This window comes from Lagopus leucura, unplaced genomic scaffold (assembly GCF_019238085.1).
Source record: "Lagopus leucura isolate 7727_CA_CO unplaced genomic scaffold, USGS_WTPT01 Super-Scaffold_100157, whole genome shotgun sequence".
NCBI lineage: Eukaryota > Metazoa > Chordata > Aves > Galliformes > Phasianidae > Lagopus > Lagopus leucura.
Genome location: NW_024962334.1, coordinates 48,634,464 through 48,649,738, shown reverse-complemented (window position 1 = coordinate 48,649,738; position 15,275 = coordinate 48,634,464). Strand labels below are relative to the sequence as shown.

General features: G+C 48.7%; 1 protein-coding gene across 1 annotated transcript; it reads right to left on the bottom strand.

The window, feature by feature from the left end:
- Window positions 1–1,761: 1,761 nt before the first annotated feature.
- Window positions 1,762–13,541, bottom strand: ARF1 (ADP ribosylation factor 1). The gene is made up of 5 exons (XM_042888583.1): window positions 13,416–13,541; window positions 5,203–5,381; window positions 4,396–4,506; window positions 3,760–3,884; window positions 1,762–3,336 (listed from the first exon to the last, which is right to left on the bottom strand). The coding sequence occupies exons 2-5, from the start codon at window positions 5,348–5,350 to the stop codon at window positions 3,175–3,177; spliced, it is 546 nt and encodes a 181-aa protein (XP_042744517.1). The 5' UTR covers window positions 5,351–5,381; window positions 13,416–13,541; the 3' UTR covers window positions 1,762–3,174.
- Window positions 13,542–15,275: the final 1,734 nt, after the last annotated feature.

The following is a 15,275-nucleotide window of genomic DNA, read 5'->3' as shown; positions in this document are numbered from 1 at the left end:
CGGCTCCCCTCCCGGCTGTGGGCATGTGCTTAACCCAGTTGGTGCGGGCAGCAGATGTTGCACGGGTTCTTTTTTTTTTTCCCTTGAGATGGTTTTTTTTGGGTGGGGTTGATGCTCTGTTAGCAGGACCATGGCGTGAGTCCTCTTCATGTGAGCGGTTGCAGCCCCGTGTCCACATGCGATCCGGTCGAGTCCAGGCCTTCTCCCTGAGCTCGCTGCCTTCAGGGTCACCTACTGCTGCTTTTTGGGGTCTGGGCAATGGCTGGTGCTCACTGGGAGCATCCCAGCACAGGGCAGTGGTGGGAAAAGTGGAGCACAGCTGTGCTGCCTGGGAAAAGTTAATGCAGCTCCAGGCTGTAAAGGGAACTAAAAGTCTGCACCAATCCCAGGGCCCAGCTTGGGACACTGCTCCCCAGTGCTCTCATTCAGCTTCATTTCCAAGCAGGGCAGGATCCTCCCCAGGATCTGAGCGCTTTGAAGGTGAGGGTCAGAGAAGCCCCCTGAGGCGGCTCACGCCATCCCAGGCTGCGTCCCCTCCTGCAGTCCCTGCTTCTGCTCCCACCACTGCCATCAGCCCACCTCCAAGTGCTGTCTGAAGAAGGCACCTATGCCTACTTCACACCCAACTTCACATCCTAAGGAGCAAAAGGCTTTGAGAAAAGGCAAAAAGGGGTGTGAAGGATCTTCGCCCCATCCCCACCTCAGGGCTGCGCAGCCATCCAGCCGCCTCTGCTTTCCTGCCCAAGCTGCTACACAGGTTCCTGCAGACAGGGAAGGATGGATGGCTAAAATCCCTGCAGGCTTGGCCGAGCCCAGGCCAGAACAAAGCTGGTGCTGCCTCAAGCGGAGGGCTACTCCCACAGCTCACTGATCCCAGATAACATCCCTACGTTCCCCATCTCTTCCTCCTTCCAGCACGGGCTGTATGGCTGGGGCAGGCTGGACATCAAGAACCCTCCCACCAACACACCTCACACAGCAGTCAACCAGCAGGATCTCTGCTGTCGGTGGTTACAGAGCTGGTGTACAGCAGAGCACCGGGCGTCGGAGGAGAGAGGAGTCGGGGGCTCTGCGCAGTGACATCAGCAGGAGAGCTGGCCCTGCAGGTTCAGCTCCCTCCCAGAACAAGAATAAATAGATGCCCTGCTCAGCTAGGCACGCACACAGCCTGATTCACAGCTTGAAAGCCAAAGCGAAACAAACAGCTTGGAAAGAATAACCTGACTTACAAGGATTTTGCAATCCCTTGTCGCTGTTTGCTCAACACTGATTACTACCAAGACAGGCTGGTCAGAGCACAGGAGCCCTTGCTGGGAACCTTGAATAAACCCAATTGCTGCCTGCAGCAGCCTCAGCTGAACACAGCAGTCAGAAGCATCTCCCTGAGCCTCTCCCTGTAGCAGGGCAGCCAGCCCCACAAGGAAGCAGTGCTGGAACTCTGGGCCTGTCTGCACACACACACACACACAATGCATCCTTCAGATGAGGCAGCTGCTTGGAAACAAAACCCAGGGAGCGAGGGGAAGTGGAATCTGTGCAACAGATGAGGAGCTCGATGGAAGACCATCTCGATTCACTCTGAGAAAAGCAGTGCCAGCTCAGCAGCCCACGAGCTCAGCACCCACAGCTTCAGGAGGGCAGATTTCACCCCCAGGAGCGCATCGCTCACAAAGCTATGGTGAAAGATGTGGCTATGCAGGAAGCTGATGGACGCCTTAAGGGAGGACGGGGACTGAAGAGATGAACAGAAGGACAGAGTGCAAGTTTCATGAAACTTTTTATTCAACAAGTATTTCATTATGATTTTGCCAAGATGATCAAATGAACAGCAAGGCATAAAAAACATGAAATAGTTAAGAGATTTTATTCTAATAGCTTTAATTACAGTGCTTGTTTGTCGAAATGAAAACTGAAAACAAGTATACAAAACAGTTGATTACTAATCGTGTATTGAAAGCAATAAAGGTTTCCACAACACTAAACAAACCAGTTCTGATAGTTCCTCAAGTTAAAGTTGAACAGCTCCAGCTTCTTCAGTGTTTATCAAAATACAAAAGAAAAGTAAAGAGGTCTTTTTTCTGATGGCAAATCTGAACCTTGCAGTATGAGGGATGCCAAGGGTTTTCACACATATACAGATATGGGATTGTTCCAAAATGGGATTGAATACTTCTAGAGTGGAATGACTCTCCTAACTCTCATGCTTTTTTTATTCCCCTAGACACTATACATAGATGTTTGGTGTTTTTCATGGCAATTCTTACTTAAGTACAGTACTTTCTGACTATAGAGCTTAGGACCGGTACAGGCTGTGCTTTCTGTGGAAAAGTTTGCCTTCTGGAGTGGTTTACACACAAAAGTACAAAACACTTTTGACAAATACAACAGGCTAAAAATGTGACTTCCAGAAATGATTCAAGCTCAGTGGATGTGACCAGTCTCACCTGAACCAAAAGGCAGAGGTTTAGCTCGAGTCTGCCAACTCATCTAAACCAGGTCTGAGAAATCTTGGAGCAAGTATGAACAAACGTGAGCTACAGAAAGAGCCAGAGATCTGTAAGTTACGACCTGTGTTCTAACCCAACGGAGCCAACCTGGTGTCAACTGCTGCTTCAGTTTCCCAAGAATCAGGAATCACCACGTCAGAGCTAGAACTGCAGAAGCTATGGCAAACCTTTGTGTCTTGAAGTGTTTTTACTTTTCCTCGACTATTAAAAAAAAAACCAACAAAACAAAATACAGTATTCAGGTTAAAAACCAACCACCAAAATGGACCTCACAGATCTCACAACCCATCCGAGATAGTATTCAGCTCTACTGCACTAGGACTGCTGGCAACCCCTACGTTAAGCCACTCCATCCCTTCCAAGTACTAAACAGTGAGTTGATTCTTTACAATAAAAAAGCTGAGTAATATTGCATAGGAGTACCAGAAACTGCCTCATTGGAAACAAAAACTATTTACATTAAATAAGAAACCTAACTGTTTTCTGGCTTGTATTTGCCACATTTACAGCATGATGCAATATATACTGTGACAAAAGAAATGAAAACAGCTTCCGGCACTCAATACCACAAAGTAGCACAGTTTGCCACATTAGAGTAAAGCGAAGGGCGAATAGGAGGAAATAAGAGGGAGGGGTGGAAAAAGAGGGAAGAGGAAGGTTTATGGTTTCATTTCTGGTTTCGGAGCTGATTGGACAACCAGTCCAGTCCTTCATAGAGCCCGTCTCCACTAGTGGCGCAGGTGGCCTGGATGTACCAGTTCCTGTGACGAAGAGAATGCAGTCCCAGTTTGTCTGTGATTTCCGCTGCATTCATGGCGTTGGGCAGGTCCTGCAGAGAGCAAGAGACGCGTTTCTCTCCTGCCAGCTGAGCAGCAGCACCCACCCTTCCTGAACTATGAGTGCACTGGCTGTCAGCTGTAAACCCACTTCACAAAGTGAGGAATGCTCACAGTTACAGCTCACCTCCTGTTTCATTCACTTTCCACTCGGGAAATATTCTCTGCAACTGCAGCCTTGATTTAACCTCAGCTTCCACCACGCAGTACTGAGCACTGCTCCAAGCTGTACTCAGCTCGGCACTGCATCTGTTAATACTACACTTTCCTATTCCTACAAAGGACTCACAGCTTTTCCACCCTTCCCAAGTGAGCCTGCACAGCTGATGGAGCAGCAAGCTGTGCCTCCTTTAAGTTCACCCACAGAAGGCGCTTTCAGATAAGAGCACACACACAGACACCTTCCTTTGGCATACCTGTTTGTTAGCAAACACTAATAGAACAGCATCTCTAAGCTCATCTTCTGCCAGCATTCTCATCAGCTCTTCTCTGGCCTCGTTCACTCGTTCTCTGTCATTACTGTCAACTACAAAAATCAAACCTAGGAGAAAGCAGACAATAAGCATAAGCACGCAGCACGTGCTGCTTACACACGATACCTGGTTCTGGACATCAGAATTCAGCTGCAAAGAGAAACTACATGAAAAGATGAAGTTCATACTGTTGTAATCTCATGTCTGAGAGAAAGCCTGCTCCTGCCAAGAGCTGGTGAGAACAAGCAGTTTGATGTGCATGATTTGGGGCTCGCTCTCCAGCTACAGGACCACTCAATATCTTCCAATGAGAAGCACCCCTTAAAATCCTGACAGGACAGTGCACGCACATTAAAGGCAAGCAGTGGAAGGAATGACAAGCTCTCAGCTCTCAAGGCTGCTACAGCCTGTAGGAAACGAGCAGTAAGGACTGCTTTGAAGTGCTGGGTGCGAGCTGTGATGCTCACAGAGGAGCAGGAGTTCTGCACTCAGTGATTCAGACGGACAAAGACGACTGCTTTCCAGATTTCCTTCTACCCCTCCTGCTCTGCAGCCTGGGATGTAAGTGTCAGCACTCACCTTGTGTGTTCTGGAAGTAATGGCGCCACAGTGGTCTGATCTTATCCTGGCCGCCTACGTCCCACACCGTGAAGCTAATGTTCTTGTATTCTACTGTTTCCACATTGAAACCTGAAATAGAAATCATGGCAAAACCTCAGTTAAAACAAGTACAGGTCAACTACGTTCATTTAGCAACTCATGTTCAGAGTCACTACTAAAAACATCACCTGGAAATGTAAGTCTGCTTTAAATAAGCAGCCTTACATGAGCCCACCCCAAACGTGGGCTCTCTACAACTGCTCCTCTCACCACCACCCTGCCCCAATTAGTTAAACTAACAAACTTAACACCTATAACTGCTACGTGAGCAGTGAAAAAATAATCAGAGCAAACTGTGTTATGTTAAATAATAACAAAAAAACCCCACAGGCTTCTGAGGACAGGAAATAAATCTTGGATCACAGTCCTCAGCCCCTCTCCTCCCAGGTAACATAGAGGCACTCCTCCATTTCTCAGCCTTAACCACTCGAGGTCACAGCACAGTGAGCAGAAGGCAGGCAGGCTGGCCCAGCCCACAAAGGGCCAACCCACAGATGACTGAAGGGAGGGAACTCACAGGGGAAAAAAAACAAGAAAACAAATCTCCTCCTATGTGAAAAGATTTGGCTGTGCTATCCTCGTACAGCAGCCTCAGCAATTGTTTGCAAAGTCAGAATGCAGCACTACATCACAAACCAGCAGTGCTGGCAGCAGAGGTGAGGCACCGCTGCAAACACTGCACCCTGATCCCAAAGCCAGCAGTTGATAGAAAGACAAACATCTTACCTATAGTGGGAATTGTAGTTACTATTTCACCAAGTTTAAGTTTGTACAAGATAGTTGTCTTTCCTGCAGCATCCAGACCGACCATCAGAATACGCATCTCTTTTTTGCCAAAAAGGCCTTTGAAGAGGTTAGCAAAAATATTTCCCATCTTGAGATATGCTTTCACTGGCCAGTGAAGTCTGGAGAAAGAGATCACAGAATCACTCATGAGTCACCGAGGGCTGTGTTCAGACCTGGGCACAACCAGCCACCAAAAAGGCACCAGACAATACAGACCTGTGGGCTCCCTGCCCACGGAGACCAGGAATTTCTCCATATTGAAGCAAAACAAAAGACAAACAGCTCTGCCACAAGTTACCCCTGATAAAAAGACACTGCTCTGATTTCAGTATTAAACTCTGCTCTCAAACTATCCTGTTTGTTATTGGCTTTCAGCACAACGGACAACTCGGGGCAGTTTATCCCTCCAGCTTAAGGTCTCACCATAAAGCACTACTTCACCTGAAGTGCAGCTTTTAATGCATGCTCATGTTTTCTCTGTTTAGACATTCCTTCTTTTGAAAAGGAAGCTGAGAACGTGGCTCGGATTCACCTCTACTCAGAACGGTTTCCTTCCTCTTGAAGCCTCTGGCAGTGGGCAGTGAACACAGTGCCACACAAAGCAGCATTACGTTCACTGATGCTGGAGAACTTCTTCACAGAACCCATCATGTCTCCAAACCTTACCTACCAGAAATGACTGCTGCGTTGGAGGGGTTTCTCCCTTCACTCTGGACATTCAGAAGGGATCAGCAGCTTTAAGAGCTCCTGCTGGGGCCGGGGGCACCACCATGCTGTAACTCTTGGAAGGGGCTGCAGCCCCAGTGCTGCTCTTCCACAAGGCCCTGCCACCCCGACCTGCCATCACACAGTACAGCACTGCAATCCAAGAACCATTATTCTGCTTGCATGAGATGAACAGAGCAGCCTGGAAGCAGTCGGATGTGGTGAGGGCTGTTACACACTTCTGCTGCTTCATCTAGCAATGCTGATGTAAGTGTGAGACAAATCAAGTCCAGCTGAAAAGCCAAGCTTAAGACAGCAGAAACACACAGAGCAAAGACTTGTAACGTTCAGGGGTTGGGTTTCCTGCAAACCGAGTCATAACTCAAATATGAACTCTGAATCAGCTCTCAAAGCTGTTCTCAAAGCCTTGCACTGCAGCTGTGTGCTTGAAACGCAATTCTCACAGGACACGTTTTCCAGAATTGCTACTCAAGACGATTAACAAGCTGTGAAGCTGCAGACCAAAGCCTCGCCCTACTGCTCAGCTCTGCCTGCCCTGCTCAGCACCAGGAGGCCCGCCTGCCCCTCCCAGGAAGCGTGCTGGAAGCGACTCTGAACCCAGAGCACTGCGATGTGAATGGAGTCACATGTCTCAGCACAAAGCAGCCTCGCGGTGCAGAGTCCACACCGAAGTTTCTGCACGACAAACAGCTCTTCTGAAGTTGTAACTCGTGTGGGGTTGTTCGCTTCACACCCCGAAGCTCCATGCAATTGGAACTTCACAGCTCCATCAGCCAGAAGGGCAGCTTGTGGATTAAAACCAAATGGAAGTTTTGGAAGTTCTATTATTTCACCATTTCCTTCATATTTCTGAACCGCTACCATGAATATTCAACAGCCACTTCAATCTATGGAACTTACATAAACAGGAAAGTTAATTAGGAAGTAGAGAAAACAGTTTTGCTGGAGTTCTTGTTTACCCAAATCATTCACAGCAGGAAATGTCTCTCCCCAGCAGCTCTGGCCGGGATGGAGGCTGTGGGGCTTTCCTTTGTCTGCTGCCTGTGCTGACTCTATCTGCTGCTTCATCTGAAAAAAATGCCAGGGCTGGAGCGTTACCTCGAAGCAGAGCTCTTACAGCAATCCAAAATGGTGCTTCTGCAGAGGAGCTGTAAGCCCTGCAAGAGGTTCCCCCTCACGTGTACAGTCATAATTGGCTGTTAAATGCTTGGGACCAAAGGCAGCAATCAGGTAACAGAACCAAACCTTAACATTTACTCTACCCCTTGGAGAAGCCACACTGCCAAACATACTGCATAGCCTTGGCTCTAAGAGTGGTGAATCCCACCAGATTTCCCTTCTCCTGGCAGCTCATCAGTTCCAGGCTGCTTTATAGGAGAGTAAGATATCAAGAGAAGCCCACGTGCAGAACTCCCCCACGCTGCTGTGGTTCCCACCAGGAAAGCTGCTGAGGCAGAAGAGGTGTCTGTCTGTGTGCCCTTCCTCTAACAGCAACCAGCACGCCTGCCTGCTGCCACAGGAAAGGGAAGCTGCCCCGTGCCAGCTCCCCTCAGGAGGCCATCTCTGCCACCACTGTGTAACACCACACTAAATGAGCCGAAGCACCTTGAGATCCCTCTTCCCTGCCTGTAAAATCCTTAACCAAACAAGCAACAGGGCCGTGCCCAGCCCTCTGACAGCCAGGTCTCTGTTCTTGGCTGTGCCATCTGACAGCCCAAACTCCACCACCACGCAGACAGTGCTGCCACAGTCCGGAGCAGCTTCCCACCCACTAATACAACTCAGCTGAGGATCACACGACTGCTTGCAGTGTACTTCAGAGCTGAATCTGCTTAGTTCAATTCTCATTTCGGTCCGTTAGTCAGACCAGGACAACATACACATTCCAAAAATCTGGGAAAATTTAAGAGTCTGTTAGGTTTACCAAGTAATCCTGTCACTTCTCAGCCATCTTAAAACATCTGCAACCTGTGTCACAGAACAGCTTGGGCTGGAAAGGACCTTTAAGATCATCTAATTCCAACCCCCAGCTATAGGCAGGATACCTGCCTCTAGACTAGGCTGCTCAAAGCAGTTTGAATCAACAGCCCAAGCCTTCTGCAGAGCTAGTGTGCACAGTGCCCCAGCACAAGTCCAGCTCCTCCAGACGGAGGCCCAGCACTGCCCCCAGCCACTCCTGTGTGCCTGCACGGCTCTCATTTCTGCTCACCTTCACCTGGCCTACTCCTCCAGAGGTGTGTGGCAGCAGAAACCTGCTGGGCAGGTTCAGAAAAGCTAAAATGTCATTGGTAAATAGCAAGAAAGAGACATTCTCTGCGTAAGGCTGCAGTTCTGTTTCAAGGAAGCCAGGTATTTTCAGCAGGCTGTTTTCTAGTAAGCAATATGGTTAGATAAGCCATTAGGAGACAGGGAGCCTTCTTCAGAAAGGCTTGGTATGATGAGTTAAAAATGAATGAGCGTCTGCCAGAGCAGGCAGACCAGTGCCTGTTAAAGCAATACAGCCCAAGAGTAACAGCCAGGAATTGTCTCTATTAATTGGAAGGGGTTAGAGAAAGAGCTCTGAGGAGCTTCTCAAGCCCAGTGATCATTGAGCATTTAATCTGCTGCAGCACTCCGTATTTAACCACACATTAGTGCATTTCAGTGCCATTTCATTCAGAGCCCTTACCCTGAGCCCTCACACACCTGCTGAACGGCCACCCCACAGCACCATGACCACAAGGGCATGCAGCATATGGGGAAAGCACAGCTGCGTCTTGAAATCTCTGCCTTTAAACATGGCATAAAAGACCCAAACTGAAGGTTATTTAATTAGCAGAATTACACCTGCAGTATAGAAATACATTTATTTCCCTTCTACACACCAACCCTTAGCATGCAAGGCTTCTGAAGCAGCTGAAGAAGGGCTCTGAACTCGGCAGGCGGTGTAACAGAAGTTGCCTCATGCAATCATTTTGGCAATCTGTTCTCTCCCTTTGATAAACAGCAGCAGCAATAAGGTCAGGCAAGAAAGGCTCAGGCCCAGCACACAGCCACACAGAAGGCACCTGCTGCCTCCGAGCTGGGAGCTTCCCATCTTTGCTTTATTGCCTCTTTCAGAGACCACCAGTGTCCCTACCAACCTGACAGCAGCACTGACTCCACCCCTAACGTAATTAGACCGAAAAAACCCAAATCAAGCCCATAATTCCTAAACTGGAATTAATACAATCTGATTGTATCAGCCACAGGAAAACAAAATCTGATCAATTTGTTACTTAACAGATATACTAATCTGAAATCAGCCTGTTCCCACTAGTTGGCTTGCACCATCTTTACTGCATCTACATTGGAAGCTCAACATGCAAAAACAAGCACAAAATCATACACAAAAGAGCACCAAACCCACGTGTACACGAGAGGTGATAAAGCTTGTTAAAATCCAAGTAGAACAGCAGCTGTTGGTGTTACATATGAGACTGGGCAAAGAGCTTCAATTTAAGTGCAAATCCAAGTTGGCAGCTTGTTCCTTACAATTTCAAGTGTGACTTTGAAGGGAACGTGAGAAGTGATCCAGCAAAGATTAAAACACTGCTAGAACTGAGATAAATTCAGGCCCACAGTTCTTCATATCACCTCATTGGAGGCACAGGCTGTGAAGCACAGCTGTGCTCTTTGGAACCTGAAGCAATTTCTGTTACAGTTTACCAGCCTTCCCCATGCAATAACCTGAGTGAGAGATGACCAAGTACCAACTCAAGGCCTCTTCAGCACTGGGATTTAGCTCAGATCATTTGGATTTGATTTCCTTGAGATTTTAGAGCATCCTGATGTCACTAGGCATAAACTAAGCACAAAACCCAGGAATAGCTGACACGTCTGTTGGGCTTCCATCAACAGAAATGCATCTCCCCACTTGGCACTGGTGGTGCAGACATCCCCAGCAATCACTGCCTGTTACCTGCCTCCCAGAGAAGCTCAGATGCACAAAGCATCATGTAAAATACAAGATGCAGTTACATAACCGCACTCCCATGTCAAGAGGCACAGCTGGATGTGGTCTGCAGAGGTTTGAGGAGACCAAGTGAAAGGCACCCAACCACACAGTGCGTGCTTGAGGCAGATGGAGCACACGTCAACCTCCAGCAACAAATGAGGTAATGAAAATGCTTCTGATGTAGCACCTTCAATCAACAGAAGCAGGCTGAACATTTTGCTGTCTGTACACATTGCCAGATATAGCACTTCCCAAATGCTGTACCAGTCTCCAGAGAGTGCTGGGCTCAGAGCAGCAGGAAAACAGAAAATAATTCCATTTACAAGATCAAGGCAAGGGCAAAGGAAAGAGGGAAGGTTTCCTATGGGGTGATGACTGCTTCCTCAATATCACAAGAGCTCAATCCTGAAACAGGCAGACAAACAGGAAAAAAAAAGCCAACAAAACAGCATCAAGCAAAGAGGGCAGGCTGCTCAACTCCACCAACTGGCCCTGGCCTTACTCTCACCTTGATGCAGATGCAGACACTTCTATTTCACAGCCAAATCTCAAACTGTTTTAAGCAACTGCACACTACCACACATAACTCTAAAGTGTGTTTTTCCAATGTTTTGGTTTGTACATCTGGTCTGAATGATATTTTCTTTATGAGACACGCGGGCGAGCACAGGAGGGGCCACAGTTGATGTTTTTAGAAGTTGTTCATGGCTTCCCTGCAGACTGCTCAGGAAATAAAGCAGTGCCAACAATTCATAACACCCGGATCTGACCGACTCCACGTTCACCTGTCAGATGGGGGCAAGCTGCTGTGGGAACACAGCTCTGAGAAAGCGCTTTTCAGTCAGGCTCTGCACAGTTTTTCAAGGCTGAGCTATTTTCACACGTTTCAAATCTCCAGTTCTAAGCCAAATAAGCTGTTATTCATTCCTACCAGCTGGGCACTAAGTCAACGTTTACGCTCCTATTACAAATGGCAAGAACTCGCTGGAGAGCATCAGTAATGAAATTGGCTTTTGGTATGGGGAGAATGTCAAAGCAGAGCCTACACAGCTAACTGGGTACAGGAACCAGGGTATGAATAAGAGCTCCGTTAGGCATGAGGTTAATGAGAACTGAAACATCAGCAGAGCTACTGCCACAGTCCTTCAATGTTTGCATGAGTTAGAAACAAGAAACAGGAATGGATAGTTGTGAGCAAAAAGAGAAATATGCTGAACAACAGAAAAAACAGCTGCTGGAGTAGGAAGCCAATTATAAACCTCTTTACTCATCAATTAAGATAGGCAATAATGGCAGAGGGCAGCGCATCTAATAAAAGCTCTGCAGCATTCCAGTAGCAAAGCTTTGGCAAAGCTTTCCAAAGATTTCTAAAAACGAATCACCACTATTCCTTCTAAGAAAAAGTGCACTGATTTTTCAGCAGCTTCATCCTCTGTAAGGAAACGAAACCGATTCCTGTGAAGGCTGATGAAATCTGTAAGAACTCTACCTTTAAAAACTGCTGATCAGTGCAAAGGTGGACTTTCATTTCTACACCGGCCTTCTTCCAGCTTCAGCACTGCCAGTTCAGCTGAAGCTTTGCATTGTGAGCTTCTCCTTCTTTCACCAATTCATGTAATCAATAACTCACTTGATAACCTCAGTGTGATGTATGAGAGTTGCTTAAAGCAGGTTTTTCCAACAGGTGTAACTGGAGTGCTACAATTATAAGGACTGGAATGCAGCCCCCTGTCCCCCCTTGCTGTGTTTGCTTTGAAAAAGCACAGCTCCAGGCTGCCCCTTTGCACTAACACAGGGAGCTGCACATGCCAAGCAAGAACACAGCACTTCTGCCCTAACCCTGTTCAGATCCCTGTTGTATTTCACAACCAGGCAATCTCTAAAACCCAGCAAAAGCCAAGAATTACTGGGGAGAGATTTACTTTCTGTTATTTGTGTTTTTACCCCTAATTCCAGGCTCTCAGAGGTGTGGTCCAGCAACTATCACATACACCATAGGCTACCATAGCAGCGAATGCTGTCCTGAGCAGAGATGACATCTGCTTGAGTCATTTTTCCATCTTCTGCCATAGTAGAAGGGACATCAAACACAGCAAACCAACAGAGCTGAAGAAGTTCAAGTGAGGCAAGCTACCTCACCCTTTCACCCAATGTAATTGCAACAACAGACAAAGCAGTCCAACAGGGTTCTGGAGCACTAGGTGTATTTTAAACACAAGAAGCCCGAAGTATTATACCAGCCTCCCAAACTTGGGTTTCAAAGAATCCCTTTCTTTCTATACCTGTAAGATTATGAGTACTTGTATTGACAAGTTGATTTCAAAACCTGTGAAGCAATCCTCCAGTCCTGCTGGAGTTCTTTTCTCCTACAGAAAGGTTTCAAATCAGTTGTAAAAACAGCAATAACCACATCGCCAAATGACCTTGAGCAATTTACTGTGACTTGGATTTCTTTGCCTGAAAAATAAGGTTAATAGAACGTGTTGAAGAGGGGCCTTGCAGCCCTACAGCTTGCAAAACAAAGATCAAAGTATGAGATAAATTGTTCACATTTTATTTATTGACAAAGTTACATTTCAAAACAAGAACTCTTGGTAGAACTCTAATCAACCTGTGGAATTTGCTTTGGCAAAAACCTAAGAGCAAAGCAGCAAGGTCAATGGCAAACACAACATTTTGGTGGTTTTACGGCCCAGTAAAATTTAAGTCACTCAGTAAACGGCTTCTTTCAAAAAGAGGCTCCCACTACTAACCTACCACTTCATCAGATGGAGGTTATCAACCTGAAGTATCACCTCAACTGCTCACAGAGCAATGACATCGTGTTTTTAGACAGAATGTAATATCCTCCCATTGGGGGACTGCCGTGCCAAGGAAAACTGATCTCCCAGGGCGCCAGACCCGAGCAACGGATACCAAACCAAGCCTGCGGCGAGCCGAAGCTGAACTTCTTCCCAGCAGCCCAGCACGAAGCCCCACACAGGCTCAGAGGAACTGCGAGGAGAACAGCTTTCGGCTAACCCGAAAACCAGGCAACCTCTCCCCGCATCCCATCCGCGGGCGGGGCCGAAGCCGGAATTGGTTTGGGGAAGAAGAGAGAACAAGGCCATCCCGCCTTGCTCCCAGTAGGGGGAGGGGAGCGGCGCGGCCCCCCCCAACCTGTCCCTGTGAATGATCCGCCCCCCCGGCCCGACCCCCCCGCCCTCAACGAGAGAACGGAGGCAGACAGCACGGCACCGCGGCTTACCTCCCCGCCAGGAGCACGGCAGGAAGGGACAAAGGCAGAAGGCAGCCGGAAAGCCGCAGCCCCGGGCCTCCCCTCAGCGCAGGGCCGCCGCGCCTCCCCGCCGCCCGCGGGCCTCGGCCTCCCCCGCTCCACCCAGCGGCTGAAGGCGGATACGGCGGGCGACGAGAAGGAAAATGGGACGGAAAGAAGATAACGGAAACCCACCGGTGTCAGCTGCTGCCCCGGGCAGTGCGTCTGGCTGTCCTCGGGCTGTCCCGCTCGGAGCCGGCTCCCCCCGCGCCTCTCAGCCGCTCTCCGCCCAGGCACACAAGATGGCGGCGCTCCGGGGCCACGTCAGTGCCAGCGCGCGGGGCAGCATGGGTAACCGAGGATGCGAGGGGGCGGGGCTTAGCGTAAACCCCGCCCTCCGCCTAACCACGCCCAATCAGCGCCCACGCCCCTGGACGTGTGGGGTTTGATTGACGTGCGGCCGTAATGATGGGTGGGCAGGAGGGCACGGGGACGCAGAGTGAGTTGTGTGGAAAATAAAATTGATGGGGCTTGAACGCTCCAGAGAGTGGTGTAGGAACACATCTGGTAGTTGGGGATGGTTTCCTTTCTGCTATGGGTTATTTCAAGGTAAATTGAGGCCATGTGGTGTCCCAGGCTAACTCCTAAGTACTGCCTTTATAAATACAGGCAGAGGAGCTTTAAAAGAGAGTAGGCAGCCATGAAAATGGCTTATTCTGGATTCCCCCCCAGTGCTCGTATTTACACTTTGAAGCCCTCCATCCAGCTCTCAAGCAAGTGCCCGCCAGCTGAGCATGCTCAGCATTCCCACGCGCTGGAACCTGAAATGCAAACTGTCCTTCAGCATCCTTCCTTTCCTTACCCAGCAGCTTCAAGGAGAGCAAACCAATTTTCCCTGTTCCCACATAGGGTTGCCCACCAGTGTTCCACAAACAGCTCTTTCCATGTGCATAAGCTGAAGGGACAATAAAGGATGTAAACACCTCATGCCAAACCTTTGAGGAACAGCCCATATTTCCCAGCCCGTGCCCATATAAAATACTGCCAGTCTTCATGATCTCACATCTGACACATCCCATGTGTTTACTCAGCTCAGACTGCTGTCAGCAAAGCATCCCTGAGTGATGCTTCTGCTAAACGAGCACTTAGTGGCAAAGGACATGGAGAAGGACCCAGGAAAATCATAGAATCAGAGTTGGAAGGGACCTTTAAATGTCATCCAGTCCAACTGCCCCGCAGTGAAGAAGGACTCAAAGCTCAATTGCCCAGGCCCTGCTCCAGCCTGGCTTTGAAGGTCTCCATGTGCTCAAATCCTTCCTTCTCCCCATGTTTCCTACCAAGTCCTGCTGTCAGGAACTCCTGGCACTTATATGTCTCAGAATCATCCCCTGAGAATAAAACCCCATTGGTGCATGTATCCCCTTGGCCAAGAGCACTGGCTGGTGTAACAGTGTGATCCCCTTGTCTGTTTGCTGAACCAGATCAGGACAGTGCTCTGCACTAAAAATAACCCTTCTCTTCCACCCCCCTCCCCCCCACTTTCTGTTATTTTTAACCCAGAGCAGCTCTTCACTTTGACTCAGTGCGTGGAGGAGCTGCTCATCCTGTTGCTTTCTCCTTATCCCTGCAAAACTCTGACTGGCATAGGGTCAACAGGGCCAATCCAAGTAGGGTGCATGGCTTTAGGGCTAGATGGTATCTCAGCCATAGAATCATAGAATCATAGAATCATAGAATCATAGAATAGCCTGGGTTGCAAAGGAGCACAATGCTCATCCAGTTCCAACCCCCTGCTATGTGCAGGGTCACCAACCAGCAGCCCAGGCTGCCCGGAGCCACATCCAGCCTGGCCTTGAATGCCTGCAGGGATGGGGCATCCACAGTCTCCTTGGGCAACCTGTGCCAGTGCCTCACCACCCTCTGGCTGAAAAACTTCTTCCTAATATCTAATCTAAACCTCCCCTGTCTCAGTTATGCATGCACAAACCCAGTGCTTGCAGAGAGCAGAGGTGATGCTGTGCACAGCAACGTGTCCCTATCTGAGTCACAGCTGCT

Excerpts from the sequence above, each read along its gene's own strand:
- ARF1 (XM_042888583.1), bottom strand. The coding sequence starts at position 5,350 with ATGGGAAATATTTTTGCTAACCTCTTCAAAGGCCTTTTTGGCAAAAAA. Across the intron at positions 4,507-5,202 it reads AACTACAATTCCCACTATAG|GTTTCAATGTGGAAACAGTA; the intron begins GTAAGATGTTTG and ends TTTCTATTTCAG. Across the intron at positions 3,885-4,395 it reads TTACTTCCAGAACACACAAG|GTTTGATTTTTGTAGTTGAC; the intron begins GTGAGTGCTGAC and ends GCTTTCTCCTAG.